General features: G+C 45.1%; 1 protein-coding gene across 1 annotated transcript; it reads right to left on the reverse strand.

Moving 5' to 3' along the window:
* Positions 1-8,552: 8,552 nt before the first annotated feature.
* Positions 8,553-16,359, reverse strand: LOC133140959 (solute carrier family 2, facilitated glucose transporter member 1). Its single transcript, XM_061261289.1, has 12 exons — positions 16,346-16,359; positions 16,083-16,144; positions 15,393-15,641; positions 14,126-14,259; positions 13,666-13,826; positions 12,869-13,109; positions 12,076-12,238; positions 11,205-11,389; positions 10,527-10,631; positions 9,867-9,968; positions 9,246-9,449; positions 8,553-8,732 (listed from the first exon to the last, which is right to left on the reverse strand). Exons 1-12 carry the CDS (start codon positions 16,357-16,359, stop codon positions 8,553-8,555), a joined length of 1,800 nt encoding a protein of 599 aa, XP_061117273.1.
* Between the last annotated feature and the right edge of the window lie 525 nt (positions 16,360-16,884).

A 16,884-nucleotide genomic window follows, 5' to 3' on the forward strand; every position in this document is an offset into this window, starting at 1 on the left:
TGCAATAAAAACCCTTCCTTTGTGCAAATAAACTGAGGTAAATTACAGAAACTAAGCTGGAATAAGCCAATGTTTTATATAATCTTAATATGCCAGTGTGTAACATAGGAAAGCAGCACAAAACCAATACAACCAATTTAGACGAGGCTCTTCGGAGGAAAAAAGCGGCGGAAGATTTGACGTCACAACAAGATAACAGTTTTTCTTTTTTTCATGACAGTTTATTTGTTTCATTCCGTCTCCCCCTGCTGGCACTAGAATTACTTTTTTTGTTTTGTGTACAGTAGAAGTTTTTAATTTAATTCCTTACTGGGTGTAATAAAGTATATACGTAAAAAAGTATTTTAAATATTTTAAGTATGGTTCCAATCCATGCGGTCATAGCTGAATACACTGAATGAACATGTTCTCTGATTGATAGAGATAAACTGCATATAGGATTTAAAACTCCTATCCTTCAATCGTCTTACATTAAGGTGTTCCATCTGTTTACAAGAGCCATAGGAAGGTGGACATAAGTTGGACAGTTTTAGCACGAGGGAGAGAACATGCAACAACACCACTTCATTGAAGAGAAAAGAGACAGGATGTGACATCACTGCAAGTAAAAGGGCCAGGAGTCTCTTGCAACTGTTATTTTATCTCGGTATTTGCTAGCTGCGGTTTGGCACAGCTGCAGGGGCTGTAACAGATAAATGTATGTGGATTAGAAGCAGTTATCTTGCAGAACGAATCTATCTGTCTCTCTGTATAGTATATTCAACTTTTCAAAACAAGGTCGTATCATATCTTCATCAAACAGAGCTAAATAAAAAAAACAAGACAGGATTGATTGATGTGTAACTTTCTGGCTGAACAAAACCTGGCCTGGTATTTGTAACTCAAAACTAAATATTTCTTTTAGGCGGTCATTTTATGTCGCATTATACGGTTTATCCATTTTAAGTGGCTTATTTTGGTTGGTATCTGTTTAGTATTTTTCCACAGGTTTAACAGCAGCACACTGAAGAAACCTCTGTGCTTGGATTTAAATAGAGAGTGCTATCTGTGTTTCAGGCCTGGGTCAATTACTGTACATAATTGTTTTGGATTCAAATACTTTTATGTAGGCGGCACGGATGGTGCAGTGGTTAGCACGGCCACCTCACAGCAAGGAGGTCCTGGGTTCGAATCCTGGTCAGCCGGGGCCTCTCTGTGCAGAGTTTGCATGTTCTCCCTGTGTTTGCGTGGGTTTCCTCCGGGTACTCACCCACAGTCCAAAGACATGCAGGTTAGACTGATTGGAGAGTCTAAATTGCCCGTAGGTATGAGTGTGTGAGTGAATGGTGTGTGTGCCCTGCGATGGACTGGCGACCTGTCCAGGGTGTATTCCTGCCTTTCGCCCAATGTATGCTGGGATAGGCTCCAGCCCCCCTGCGACCCTGTTCAGGATAAACGGGATAATGAATGAATGAATACTTTTATGTGCTCGATTGATCTTGCCTGGTACAATTGAGCCAATCAAGAGGACCAGAAGGCAGAAGTCCTTTGCACTATTTCATAGGTTCCAATGCACTAGACAAGGTCAGTAACGCATAAGAAAAGTATGTAAATCCCAAAACAATTATGCATTTGACCCAGGTGTGCTGCCTTGTTTCTACAACACAAATGTAAACCGGCGTCAGTTATACCTCCAGCATAACTCACGGGGCTCTTGTGTAAATCTCAAACAGTGCAAACAGTGCTCCCTCTAGGTCAAGACCTTGTCCGCTGTGTGTGCACAGCGCTCGGCGGAGTTTCCGTACAGCTCCGACACGACGTCAAGTCACGGTGACTGGCAGCGGTGCAAAAATACGAGCCGCCACCCTCTGGCGCCAGCTTCCTGACTGTGAAATTTCCCTCCTGAGCGACAGACTTAGACGCACCGTACTTCTCCCGGCTGAAATCCGCAAAGTCGGGGGTGTTGACGGGCGTTGCCCTGTCCTGGGAGCTGACGGTACCAGGACATCCGCTCATAGCTGTCCGTGTGTTCGCACTGCATCTCTGTCGACTCCTCCGGTGTCTTCCAAAGCGGGGGGAGAGACTGCCTGACTTCCATGCAAAGGCATATGGGGGTAAAGAAGTTAGTTATCCCTGAGGCTATAAATTATTATTATTATTATTATTCTTATGAAAAAATGTGACCACTGGTTTTTACTGTAAATGAATACAGTAAAACACAGTAAAATACAGTAATACAGGGTGCCTGTATCGTAGTGGTTAAGGTACATGACTGAGACTCGCTAGGTTGGTGGTTCGATCCCCAGTGTAGCCACAATAAGATATGTACAGCCGTTGGGCCCTTAACAAGGCCCTTAACTCTGGATTGTCTCCTGCTTAGTCCAATCAACTGTACGTCGCTCTGGATAAGAGCGTCTGCCAAATGCCATTAATGTACATTAATAGTATTATTGGTATTTGTATTATTGTTGTTGTTTGGGTCAGCCGTGCTTACCTGCAGCCTATAGCAGTGTGACAGTGAGTCTGATGAGAGATCTGCTCATGTTGATTCTCGAGAGAGAGAAGAAGAAGAACAGCACAGTTAGTTGACCTGAGGAGAGGTGAAAAGGAAGTGAGAACACAATGCTTGCTGTCACAATGTTATGTGCTCTAAATCAGTTAAAGGATAATTTTTGAGAGGGTCCTAAACTTTAAACATTTGTTCTTGTAGCTAATCATATACATCCCAGCTGACAGTCAGAGCACTCTTTCTCACTTTTTCACACACACACACACACACACACACACCATGAACACACACACACACACCACATACACACACACACACACACACACATAAATCACTCGGCTCTCCTTAAAAACAAACTGCTTTACTTGGTCAAATCCATGGGCGTCTTTTTCAGTATTGCCTAGCTGTTTCTGATATAAGCAGAGCGCTATAAGATCAGCACACTGCATTGCATACAGTTAAGACAGCAGTCATGTATTGTTGACCCTTAGATATCAAATATCAATCTGACTCTGAATCCTGATTGGACAGGCACTTCACAGAGAAAACACCACAGCAGTCTCTTTTTTGACTGACTTTTGACACACTGTAAAACAACATCACGTCAAGGCATTATTGTAACAGAACATCAGATGTCACAGGAATATCATTTCCCAGGATTAGTTGGTCTCTTATATTTTATATAACGTAAAGGTTTTTCCCAACAGTGAAGTCAGTGAACACTAAGAGAATTGACCATTCAACCATTGGTAAAGTGCCAGTTAAATAAACTGCGAAGTAAACCTGGAGAAACAGGTGCACTATGGGAAAAAGGGACATGGCTTTATCCTTTTTGTGGTAAAGGTACAAGACGTGAGGGTGAGAAAACCAGAGAGAGCAGAAGCAGGTGCACTGGTTGAACTAGTTTTTGCCCGGGCTGCAGACTGAGGGGCAGCACTGTGTGCAGTTTGGCGCAGAAATACACCCCACTGTCACCCGTCTGTGCCTTCGAGAGAGTCAGGCTCAGAACGGCCCCCGTGCGCTCCGCTGAAAACCGCCCCAGAAACCTGTCCTCTACCTTTCCACTTTTCACATAGTAATGCGTGACCAGGTCAAGGGCCCCACTGGGGCTCTGCAGGAACCAGTACATGCTGTTGGAGGAGGTATTTATCTGGGCGCATTTCAGAGTCACGTTGGATCCCTCTTCACAAATGACAGCTGGTGGCTGGTCAACTGCATATCCTGAAGAACAGAGATTTCACAATTGCTTCAAAGCATAAAGATCGCACGTGTAATATCAGAAGAGCACAGAATTCCCTGTAAGATTTTTATTTTTTTTGACTTAAGCAATATTTACACCTGGTCTGTTACCAGAGATACATCTCATTTCAATATATACTTCGTATGATTTAGACACATTTGCAAATCGAATTGAATTACTTAAATATTTATGATAGAAAATTCCTTTCAGAGAGAATGCTACAGATAATGTGTAAATATTACCGAGTGGCAGGAGGAACAGGAGAACTACAGGACCCATGATCCTCGGCCTCAGTGTGTGAATCATCATCAGCAAAGACGTGAAAAACCTGAGCTGTCAGGCTCTGAAAATATCTGCGCCTGTACACAGGAAGTGGGGCAAGACTGTGGATCCACCTCCACAGTCCTCCACCTCAGCTATTAAATGATGGTTTTTAAGGGACAAAATCTGGTGAGAAAATGGAACAGACAATGCAAAAAATTAGTATTAAAAAAAAAAAAAGTATTAATTTCAGTCCTTAAAGGTACAATAGGTAAGATTTTTGCGTTAAAACATTGTTACAAGACCATTGTAAATCCCTTCCTATTAGTGAAAAAGGCTCACTGACATGTTGACTCACCTTCTGCCTGTGTTTATAGTCCTTAAATTCGGGTTTCAAAATATACAGTTGACAGCACTCCAAAACATTGTATAACTGGACAATAATTCAAGCTCATTGCTTGAAAATTGGTTCTAATTGCCACAGCCAATGACGTTTCAACATCAGCACATTCACAGAGAAGGGGTATGAAAAACAGTGTTGTGGTTTGAGCATGTTTATTGCTGCAATTCCTCTCTTGACTGTTAGAAAGGTAAAAATTACCTATTGTACCTTTAAGAAGAACGAAAGCCAAAAAGGTCCAGAGTAATGTTCATTCATTCATTATCCTGAACAGGTTGTGCTACCCACTGCACCATCATGCCACCTCCAGAGTAATGTGCTTAGCAGATTTGCCCAATTGGCCCCAACACAGAGCATAGACTAGGGAGCTTCAAATCTGACCCTTGAATCCAAATCTATTCCTCTCTTGGAAATGACCTCTTGTACCTTTAACACTTGTTGTGAAATCAAACCTATTGGGCAATGGCTCAGGAGTGCCCTCTAGCAGAATTCAGTGAAACTACAGCACTCAGTGAAAGGGCTGGCGTTCTGGGGATTGTGCCTGCTTAGTCCAGGCTGATGTCACTCAGTTGTGCATCATTTGTTGTGTTCTCCTTTTTAATCACAAATATTTAAGTAATTCTTTAGATTTACAAGTGTATGTAAATCATAGTAGAAATATATATTAAAATAAGATGTATTTCTGGTGACAGACCAGGTTACATGGAAACATTTTGTGCCCTTCTGATATTACCATGTGCGATCTTTATGCTTTACATCAATTGTCAAGCGAGGTTATGCATTAATTATGAGAACTGTACTGTGGCTAGAGACAGCCTACAAGAGCATCTTGATTTACGGCAGTGAAGCATCACACAGACTAACTCCCTGAACCGTGCTATTCAGGGTCTCACCGCACTCTTAGAAAAAAAGGGTTCTGAAAGGGTTCTTTGGCCTGATGAGATAAAGGAGCCCTTTTTTAGTTCTTTATGGGACCCTTTATCATAGGTGTAAAGTGTGAAAGCTGCCAGACAAAGAATCATTTTGCCCAACAAAAAACCCTTTAACTATGTATATAGGGTTCTTCTATGGAATTATAGGGTTCCTATTGGAAAAATACAATGGACAGTGCACAGTATTCATTAGCGATGTCAAAAGTGGACTGCACACAGAACTCAACATTTCTGAAAGCATACAATTCAATTATAGGCTGAATAAAAGCAGTATGTAACAGGCCTCATTTTTGAGTTGAGAAGCACAATAGAAAAAATAAATAAAACTGTGTGGCGATGGAAAAAGACCCCGCCCATGTGCAGTCCCTGCCGTTTCTCTGCCGGCCCCAGTGCATCACTGCCCTGCTGCTGCTCCTCTCTGTGTGGGGGGGGGGGGGGGCAGACGGACGCCGGGTCTCCTGTGCCCCCCGATCCAGCAGGAATACACCAGGACTGCACCCAAGAAGCGGCAATACACCAATCCATATGAATGCTAAATGGTACACGTCTGCATTTATATAGCGCCTTTATCCAAAGCATTGTACAATTGATGCTTCTCATTAACCCATTCACACGCACGCACGTACGTAAATGCCTCCCAGTCATTTACCTAAACCACTACACTACACTACAGGCAGCCCTTCATGTGAGGCAACAGTACTACCCACTGCCCCACCACAGTGCCCCTGCAGTAGGGATGTGTACCGAGAGCCGGTATTTTTTGGTACCGGTTCCTAATTGGTCAGTACCAGAGTACCGCTAAAGATTCTGGACAAACGATACTGTTTTCGGTATTTTTCAAGAGTCTACCTAACCGTCGCGTAATTATGACACTGCCGCCGTCGACAGGTTATGACGCAGCGCCCCGTTGTTTTCTCCAGTAGTCAATATGTTGGCCGTAAGAGTTAAGCGCTCCAAGGTATGGGCTTACTTCATCAAACTCAATGAATCCTCGGCTCAATGCAATATATGCAAGAAAGTAGTTGCGTCAAAGGGGGGTAACACCAGCAACATCATGAAACACTTGCAGTCTACCCATAGCATAAAGCTGAAGGAGTGCGGCGTGTTAAACAACTTATCTAAAGTTAGCAACCCGGCAGACGCTAACAACACCGTGTCCTCCTCCGTGCAGGCAGACTCCGACAGTGCTTCTTCATCAAGTCACGGCGAGTGTATGAATCATTAAAAGGGGAAGTGAAATACTAGATTAAGTTGGCATAATTTACAAGATTGATTCCCAATATATACATCCTTAAAAGTTTAAGACTGCCAGTAAAGCTGGATTAAAAATACCCTTTTTTAATGCGCAGCGCCATTTTATCCGAGTGTATAGCGTGACGTCACTGTCCAGCGCGCGCTCGGCTGCTGCCAGAGAAAGTAAATATGTTGCTTTTCCATAACAAAAACTGTTAGGGCTAAATGCGTCAGGAGAAGCGTCTCCCCTACACTGTTCTGTTTACATGTATGTGTCTGTTGGGTTGAACATGTAGGCAAGGGCTTTGGTCATTTCCCTAGGTTTTTCATTTTTCATCTATTCTGAGAAGCATTTGTAATTGTAAGTTAAACTTCTGTTCTGTTGAAGCATTATCACATTGACAGTTACCTTTAAGGCTGTATGGAGCTGCCTGCTCGTTTTTTTGACATACCTCGCACTGCACATGTTGACTTGCTAAGGGCTTAAAAGGCAGGTGCTGTAAGTTTAATTCTGTTGCTGGTGTTACCCCCCTTGTGGTAATAAAAAACGATTGAATCTTTTACCATCTTGTAACGTCTTTATTTTATACACTAAATTACACGCCGTGGTATCGATAAGAGTATCGATAAATACCGGCACCGATAAGGAGTATCGGTATTGGTATCGGTATCAATAAAATCCTAACGATACACATCCCTACCCTGCAGTGCGTCTCAAAACAGGAAACACCCGTTTCAGCAAGGATGCCAACACGCCAGTCCCAGACACATCTCAACTTACCGTGTTTCTTTTCCCATGACCACGCGTGTAATTGTTCTTGTTATCTTAAAGTAGTCACACTGCAGAACCACATTACACGAACGCATAAAAATGATCTACCTAACCTGTCCAGGTCATTGTTTGTTTATAGTGCTGTATCCATAGCACTGGATTGCAATTCCATGCTACACACACTGACCCCTTAATCATTCTTGTAAAAAGGCAAATGTGCATATTATGAGTTCATTTTTGAACAGACCACAAAGAGGAATATTTGTCTTTGCATCTTGGACATTTTTATTACAATCTGCAATTTACACAGCACAAAAATAAAGTACAAGAAATAAAATTAAAAAATGCACAAAAAGCAACCGGTCATGTTATATAAATATTAATCATACTGTTACTATCACAGTGAGCAAAGGATCAAAGACACCAAAACAATGGATAAAGACAACTCATCTCCACCTCTGTTTGGTACAGTACTGAGTTTGTCTTTCTCAGTGACAAAATGAACCCTGCCCTCTAGTGGCAGAATAGAGGAATGTCACTTTGGACGGGTTTACTGTTACATTGAATCTGAGTGCAGAGACAAGCCATCCATCCCGTCTTGTCCACTGCTGAGAAGTGAGTCCACGCCAGGTGCTGATCCCGTTTCTATGTTCTTGTCATCCGCACACTATGGATATGATAATATTATTTATTTGCTCGGCAGTTTTCCCTATTTGCAGTGTCTCATAAAAGTACACAGTCCAGAGGTATGTCAGATTTCACAGGCCAATAATATTTTGGGAAGGCGCTCCTGTCTCCCCTGTCTGTACACTCCAGCGTTTGGGTGGCTTGAGTCCAGGTGAGACTGTGGTGTTTCAGGAGACGCTGGGATCTGCAGTCTGTGGATAGATGATAAAGTGTGGCCTGTTTTCTTTTTTTTAAATTCTCCTTCCTTAACCAAGAGCAAGGAGACAGGTCTGTTATTTCCGATCAAGGAAGGACAAGAGCAGCAGCAATACCTTTGGTACAAAACGCTGTGTTGTACACATTGGTGATTAACTTCCCACTGATAAATACAATATAGTTAATGTATTGAACAGGAAACGCACATATTGTCCAGCTAAAGTCGGAAAGTCAAATACATCCAGGGCAAAGGTGAATCTCAGCAGACATACTGTTGAAAGATGCAGTTTGGAAGCTCTGGACTGCGCTGAGGTGGAGGTGGAGACGCACCGTTACGTACACGGTCAAGGAAAAGTGTTAAAACTGGTCTTGTTGTGGAGGGGAATGCCCTCGGCCCCCCGGAACTCGGCCGCGATGTCGTCGAAAGTGCGCCCCCTGGTCTCCGGGAGGCGCAACAGCGTGTAGCTGAAGGCCAGGACGGCCATTACGGTGAAGAGGAGGTAGACGTAGGCACCGCACACTTTCTGCACAAACACACACAGAAGGGTCTTCTGTCTACACACACTGTAGGTGAAGGACTTAGGAGACTATTAGAGGTAAACCGCCAGACTCTTATGACCCCAGACAGACAGACAGGCAGGCAGGCTGGCAGAGAGACAGGCAGACAGACAGACACACACACACAGACAGAGATAAACAGACACACACACACACACAGACAGACATAAACAGACAGACACACACACACACACACATACACAGACAGACGGACAGACAGACAGACGTACCAGCAGCAGAGGGAAGAGACAGACACACATACACACACACACACACACACACACACACAGAAACACAGAGACATACACAGACAGACAGACAGACAGACAGACACAGAGAGACATACACAGACATACTGACAGACAGACAGACAGATGTACCAGCAGCGGGGGGAAGAGCAGAAACAGACATACACAGACAGACAGACAGACACACAGAGAGACACAGAGAGACATACACAGACATACTGACAGACGTACCAGCAGCGGGGGGAAGAGCAGGGCCAGCAGGAACTTCCCGCCCCAGTTGAGCATGCTGGTGAAGGCCATGGCGATGGGCCGGGACTGCTGGTCGAACAGCTCGGCGCCGATGAACCAGGAGATCGGGCCGGGCCCCACCTCATAGGCCGAGATCAGGAAGAACACCACCAGAACCTGCAGGCTGCGCAGGTCTGGGACTATGTGCTGGAGGAGGAGGATGGGGCAGTAAGAAAACACCGTGCAAAATGTCTTCACCTCATTCCTGCACCAAAACAAATAATAACAGAACTACAGTATGAAGGAGAATGACTTGAGGTATAAAACAGAAGAGGGAGAATGATCGTCAGTTATTTGTTTTGTCTTTTAGGTGTATTGTGTGATATGTTACTTCTATTGTCCCGTTTTACATTCATTTATTGAAAAAGGTTAACAGAGACCAGGAGGGTCCAAAACAGAGAGAGTAACCCTTTCTCATGTTGCATTGTGACGGACATCCCTGGGATCGTCAAATCATTTTTAAACTGAACTGAATATCCTGAACTGGGAGCACAGACAGACAGACAGAGGTTGAAAGCATAGTTTGACAGCCCCACAGAGGGGGAGATTCCCCTGTGTTCTCACCAGGACGGAGTCGGTGATGGTCATGAGCAGGTTGCACAGCGCTAACGACAGGAAGCCGGTCAGAAGCAGCCTCCTACGCCCCGCCCTCTCCACCAGGAAGAACTTTTCAAAAAACGAAAAGACTGTTAGTTAGTTGCCTCATTACCTCCAACTGAAAATATGCATAAAACTATAAAGATGATGGCCACCGGTACATTTGTTACAGTGCAGTATACATTTAATGGTAAATGGACTGAATTTATATAGTGCTTTCAGCCAAAGTGCTTTACAGTGAATGCCTTTCATTCCAAAAGACATGCGGGTTAGGGACTACAGATGAAAAATGAGCTCATTAGCTAACTCAGGCACATTTACATTGATGGGGAAACTGAAAGAAATGTTGATTAATGTGCACTGTCCCTGCTAAATAAAATAAATAAATTCACCCATCCACCCACACACTCGCACACCAACGGCGATAGGCTGTGCAAGGTGGGGGTTAGGGGCCTTGCTCAGGGACACTTCCACACACCCGGGGCGAGGAATCAAACCGGCAACCCTCCCGACTGCTCTTACGTCCTGAACCCCCGAGCATTTTCACACAGTGCTGCTTAGGTGTTCTGGCAGAAACATTAGTTAGTCGACTCCAAAGCGCAGTGCAGATGTCACAGCAAGACTCACCGCGACCACAGTAAACGTCACATTGACAGCCCCCACCCCCAGCGTCAGATACTTGGCCTCCTGGAATCCTGCCTTGGAGAACATCTTGGTGGAATAATTTATTATCTGGAAAAGGAAAAGAATCCCAAACATTCAGAAATCGGTGTTCAAAGAGCTGTGTTCTTCCACACCGTCTTCACAACCAGGCGCACAACCCTGACCTACTGACCGAGTAGTCATCCTCCATAAACTTCAAATTCAACTACGCGGAATCCTGAGCTTTTACAAGTATGTGCATACATATTCAAGAAGTCCTGTATTCCTACTGATAGAATAAGGAGATACAAGAATGTTTTTCCCTGTCAGGTAGTTCACCAAATTAGTTTGAACTAAAAGAGGAATTGGTCTCAAAACTTTTTTGTCTAGTCATTTGATACATTTTTTTCCGTTTTTAAACATTTTAAGGAGTATTATTCAACCTCATTGATAAAGTAAAATCATTAAAAAATGAATGGTTCAACCTCATTATTATAAAGTTTGATAAACCATAAAACATTAATGGTTTTAAAATCCGACAAAAAATGGAGAAAGTGTCAGATTTTTTACGGCACATAAAGATACTGGAGTGATGGGTCCTTATGTGCCGTGACCTTTCCCTTTGGGAAAGCTCTCCTTCGTTTTGGGGATTTGAAGACTCACAGCGTTGAATCCGGACAGCTGGCTGCCCAGGTTGATGATGAGGACAAGTATTATTGGCTGCCTGTAGCTGCGCTTCATCAGGAACTGTCGGACGGTCACTCCTGATTGGGCGTGAGCAGCCTCCTCCTTCATTTCCTTCAGCTCGTGGAGAACTTTGTCCGAATTTCCTCTCAGCCTTCGGAGGGCTGAAGGAAAAGTTCAAGGGTCAGAGGTCAAAAGCTCAAAGCTCCTGGTTTTCACACCTTCAGTGGCGGGGTTTCACAAAGACGATTGTCACACGCAGATCCCTCATTCAGGGTGCATCGCCAAGACAAGACAGTTAGGATTCAAATGTTTCCAGACCTTCAAACGTTCAAAGAACCAGGGGGCAGATTTATCATTAGTAAGAGAATTAAGACCCCACCCCTCCCCAGGTGCTGTAACTCACAGACAATAAAATAACCCACAAAAAAATAATAATTGTACCTAAATGGCTTGTCACTGGGGCTGTACCCTCATAAATACACCCACATTGCACCCTTTACTTCTCTAGATTAGGGCAGCCTGCAGCCTAGAGGCTAAGGTACATGATTGCGACCCGGAAGGTTGGTGGTTCGAGCCCTGGTGGAGCCGCAATAAGATCCGCACAGCTGTTGGGTCTTGTACCAAGGCCCTTAACCAAGCATTCCTCCAGGGGGGATTGTCCCTTGCTTAGTCTAATCAACTGTAAGTCACTTTGGATAAAAGCATCAGTGAAATAACAAATAATGTATTATTTATTTAGTATTCTAAGGTACAAATATGACCCAGGGAGGGAACATTGCAGTTTATGGAAAAGAAAAACGGCACCCTGCCGAACTCCTTTTTCTGACAGTGTCGTCTGCCAACCCACCTGTCTCTGCCTGTTCCTCTTTGCCCTGCGTGATGAGGAGGTAGCGTGGGCTCTCCGGGCAGAAAGGCAGAATCAGGTACTGGAGCAGAGCCGGGATCAGGGACAGCGAGAACATCAGGGCCCAGTACTGCTCCGTCCCGAGCACCGTGTCCAGGCCCACCACCTGCAGCACAGCACACCATCCGACCCGTGAGATTACCCTCGGCGGCCATTTTGTGTGGTCATGGAGAAGCTGTGTGAAATAACTGTAACAAGGGTTTTAGTCTTGTAATGAGTCTATTTTTTCACTCTCAAGAAGAAAATGTTATCTTGTTTTAAGTTACCGTTTGCTTGACAAGTAAAACATTCTTACCGTATCAGTAAATCTTGAAATGAGTAAACCATCTCACCTCAATGGCAATATCTTTGCCTTATTTAGCAAAAATAGAAATGAGATTATAAGACTAAAACACTTGTTGAGACTGACTGTTTTTCAGGGGTGCACAGCAAGGGACGATCAGCTTCAGGATTTGGGCCCAATTACTGCTCTCAATTATTTAATGAGCTAAATAATGTCCTGATCAGACATTTGTACACGCACCAGCTACAGCTGCAGACAAGTGTATCCTAAAGATTCAGTACTGTGTGAACTCAAGTACAGGAGTGAACCAGCATCATTTCTAGAGCCGTCGGACGAATAAACGACGGTAAACCAGCTCGCGGACCGGCCCGTCCAGCGCCGGAGCTGTGCGCCCCTGCTGTTCCGGTTTTGGCAGTGAGGAGGGATATTTCGGGGAGTACGCCGGGGACTCGCCATGCCCAGGAGGATGCCGGTGGCGAAGGACACCTGGTTGAGCGTGGCGAAGGCGCCCCGCAGCTCAGTGGGGGACAGCTCCTGGATGTAGAGCGGGTTCAGGCTCATGGCCAGGCCGCAGAACAGGCCGAACAGGAGGCGCCCCACGATGAGCACCTCGAACGACTCGCTGGCCTTGGACACGAACATGAGGCTGGCGCCCACCATGGACAGGGCGTTCACGATCAGGATGGAGTTTCGCCTGGGCACGCGGAGAGGGAGGGGACAGAGTCATATCCTCAGGTCAACGTCTCTGTTTTCATCTTAACATCGGCAGCCTATGTTAAGTTAACCCTTTCAGTCCCAGTCATCTGACACTCTCCACCTTATACCTTTTCAACCAATCAAAATGGCTGCTATACTCTCAACCGAAGCCAAAACCCCTTGGGATTTGAGTGGACCCACTTCATATTGGGCCTGAGACCTAACCATATAATCAACTGTTTCAACCCTTTGAAGAGTAGGTCCATTTTTTTGGGAATGTTTTTGCCAAGTCAGAGTTCTTGATCTCTATCGTTTTCAATTAGCAGTGATTGTTACATCAGCATTCGACTGTACAGTTAAAAACATTACAGTCAAAAATGTATTAGTGACACCTTAAACAGCACACCTTAAATGGTTAACGGATGAGTTAAGTGCTGAGTTACAGTCAAGGCCAGTAGATGTGGCAGTGTCTCCTGGACCAGTGCAGTAGATGACAATGCGATACAGGATATTCTCTCTTTAACAACGAAGCGGGTTTGATTATTTCCTCTCACCTCCCGAAGTTGTCAGCGAGGCCTTTGACCCCCAAGGAGCCAATCAGAGCTCCAAAATCCTTAATACTGACGGACAGGGACCACAGGAAGGTGAGGCTGTGGTCCGGCATCGACGTGTTGTGCCGTGACCTCCAAGTCACATTGAAGAACTCTTCAATTATCTTCAAGGACAGAAAAGAGGAGAGACTAATTTCTGCAACATTCCACATCACAGCAATGTGTTCTTGAAACAAGGATCACGGTTGCAGTTTCAATCTGATTTTGGTAAGGATCTTAGAGCTCACTGGAAGCTCAGTATACTTATATTATTTGTCTATTTTTACTTCCTCAAAAATATATATAGATATGCCGCGGTTTTCAAGTCACAAATTCAAGTTCAACTGAAGTGAATTTGGAATTTTCACCGCACAAGTATTGTGAGGAAGATACGTTTCTGTTTTGCCGTTGACCGAACGCTTACCTTGGCCGGAGCGTTGACGTTTCCCGTGTGATACCCAATCTGGAGAGAGCCCAGCACAGCCGACACAATGGCGATGACAAGGACGGCGGTCATCGTGGTCTGCGAACAAGCGACGCACAGGACAACGGTCAAGACTACAAGTCGTACAGACATTTATATATATAAAAAGAACATCTAGCCTCATTCACAAAACTTATGAACCTATGAAAAACAACGTGGGATTCATGAAACATATGCAGACCTTTATTTCCGTGCGTATCCCAGGTGTACCTACGAGATGATTAATATCGATTGTTGGTAACTTGGATGTGACTGTCTGTTCGTGTGTTCAGCATAAGAAATCGCCCCCAAAAAAACAGGGTCGTGTGCAATGCAATTCGTTCGCCGCCATGCTCTTGGCGAACATTATTTGCGCGGTCCATAAATTATATCGCCAAGTTATGGGTAGCCAAGTAATCCAATAGCAGCAGATATGCCCTTACTAAGTGTTGTGTTTTACTTCGCGCTTTATACAACCTAACGCCATCGTCCATCACCAGTCACTTGCAAGGGATCCATTCAGTTTCCTTGCAATCCGTTATTTTACTCCTCTTAACGACTTTCAATCAGACACAAAACCACTAACCTCCTTGGATTCCATTATTATGATACAGATGGGACGCCTCGTCCTGAAGCAAAAAAGCGCGCGTTAATATTTAGGGTTTTACGCATCTCAAGCTTTATAGAAAACGGCAACATTCAGTCCGCATTTACCGGTCAGCATTTTATATTCCGCATGACTCCAGGCCTGAATCCAGATGCAAAGCTGTTGAGTTATGATGAGTGAGTTCTGATGTAAACATCTTAAAGTTCTTGCATGAAAAATGTAATTGTGCAAGACAGTGTATACTGCAATGCCAAAATGTGCCACATTGCATTCAGTTTAATATCAAAGTTTAATATTGCAGTAAAGAACACCGTAAACATTAATAAACAGAAACTTGAAATTTGGCTCAGCGACAAATCTTCATGCTACATGCTATTTTCCACCCCTGTGTGAACCAGTAACATCAATGCAACTCCCTTGTGATGGGACCAGTGAGCCAATAATTACAACCATCTTGTATCTGTGGCAATGTATTACCCAAGTATGCAAACTCAAATTTTACATTAGGTATGTTCATATCTACAATGAAGACATATGAAATAACCGTAATTTGATTCCCATCCACAGATTATCAGACGGGTGTCTCATCTGTCACCAGGTAAAGTGCGTACCTTTGCTTGCCTTGCTCCGGTCCTTCGGGGTACGTTTTGTACGTCCGGGTTGTCCTTTTCGTCCTCTGTGTAAAAATCGGGCTTTTGCACGCTCTTCCCCCATGCGTCTTCTCTCCGGTCTCCCGCTGTCCCCCCCCCTCCCCCCCCGCCCCGGCCGCGTGGGCCCGTCCCGTGCCGTCGGGCGCTCCCCCCTCCCTCCCACGCCCCTGGCAGAGGCCGGGCTCCTGTCCCGTGAGAGCGGTGACGAAGTCACACCTGCCTGGAGAATTTGTGGTCGGGCTGAGAGAATGGCAGCAATGGGCCAATGCAGCGCTGCAGGGAGAGGACAGGACTCGGCCTCCCTGGCCTTCTGCCTCCTGGGTCCCCTGGCAGAAACGGCCCTGTTTGGGAACCAAGAAGCCCCCTTGTTCTTGCACAGATGACTTTTGCCCCCCCCCCGTCCCCGTCCCCAACAAAGTCTTTTTTAGACTAGGCTGGCTTCATAGGTTAGGGTTGAAAAGGACACTGACAATGAGCACCCTACTACACATAGGGTAGCATGTTCTGTATGTACTTTCCATCGACTCGCTGCCTGTAGGATTGGACTGTCATTTCATGATAACCCCCCGCGCACACACACACACACACACATACACAGTATTGAATAATCCACTAAGACACAAATAATGTGACGTAATGTTTATGTCCGGTGTGATATCACCTGGGACGAGTGTGATGTGTTGCTCAGCGAGCTGAAGCTTGGAGCTGGTGTCAGATTGACACCTGTGAATCACGAGTTAACGGAGAGGTGACATCTTACATCTTACAAACTGACTCATTTAAGGTTGTCTGGGACCCCCCCCCCCGCTGGTCTCCCGATCTGTGGAACCAAAACACACGTGACCTCCCCCGCACCCCCACCCCCCTCACACACACACACACGCACACACACACACACACACACTCACACATAGACACACACACCGGGGGCCCCCCATCCCTGACACACAGACGCCACAATGTGCGATGGCGACTCTTTAATTGACTTACTGCGCCAAGCTCCTGATTAAAGGAGCAGTCACGTTCGATTCGGAGAATGTGAGTGTGTGTGCGTGCGTGTGTGTGTGTGTGTGCGTGCGTGCGTGCGTGCGTGCCTGTCTTGCCCCAAATTAAACCAGACAACATGCACAGCTGAAAGCATGAGGTGAGAATGAGGTGGGGAGCTGTCAGGACCAATGGGGGTGATTGTGGTTACAATCACTGTAAGAGCCTTTTGTGGACAAGGGGGTGGTTGACAAATTCAATACAGACTAACAGGAAAAAATATATATATATTTCTCAGACTGAGCATTATATTGTCAGCTCTGGACCACAAAACCGGACCACTACAAATAATTTGAAAATCGGACCATCTGGCAACCCTACCCTGTCACTCTACAGCACGGACCCTGTTCCTGGATGATCTACCGTCCCGTTGGTTTTCATTGCAACCCAAATTTTGCGCACCCGATTCTACTGATCAG

Source organism: Conger conger, chromosome 1, assembly GCF_963514075.1.
Source record: "Conger conger chromosome 1, fConCon1.1, whole genome shotgun sequence".
NCBI lineage: Eukaryota > Metazoa > Chordata > Actinopteri > Anguilliformes > Congridae > Conger > Conger conger.

Bases quoted from the DNA above. Each gene is read 5' to 3' on its own strand.
- LOC133140959 (XM_061261289.1), bottom strand. The intron at 14,260-15,392 runs GCAAGCAAAGGT...TACGACTTGTAG, and splicing joins CCCCGAAGGACCGGAGCAAG to TCTTGACCGTTGTCCTGTGC. The intron at 10,632-11,204 runs GTGAGTCTTCAA...TTCCTTTTCCAG, and splicing joins AGCTGTCCGGATTCAACGCT to ATAATAAATTATTCCACCAA.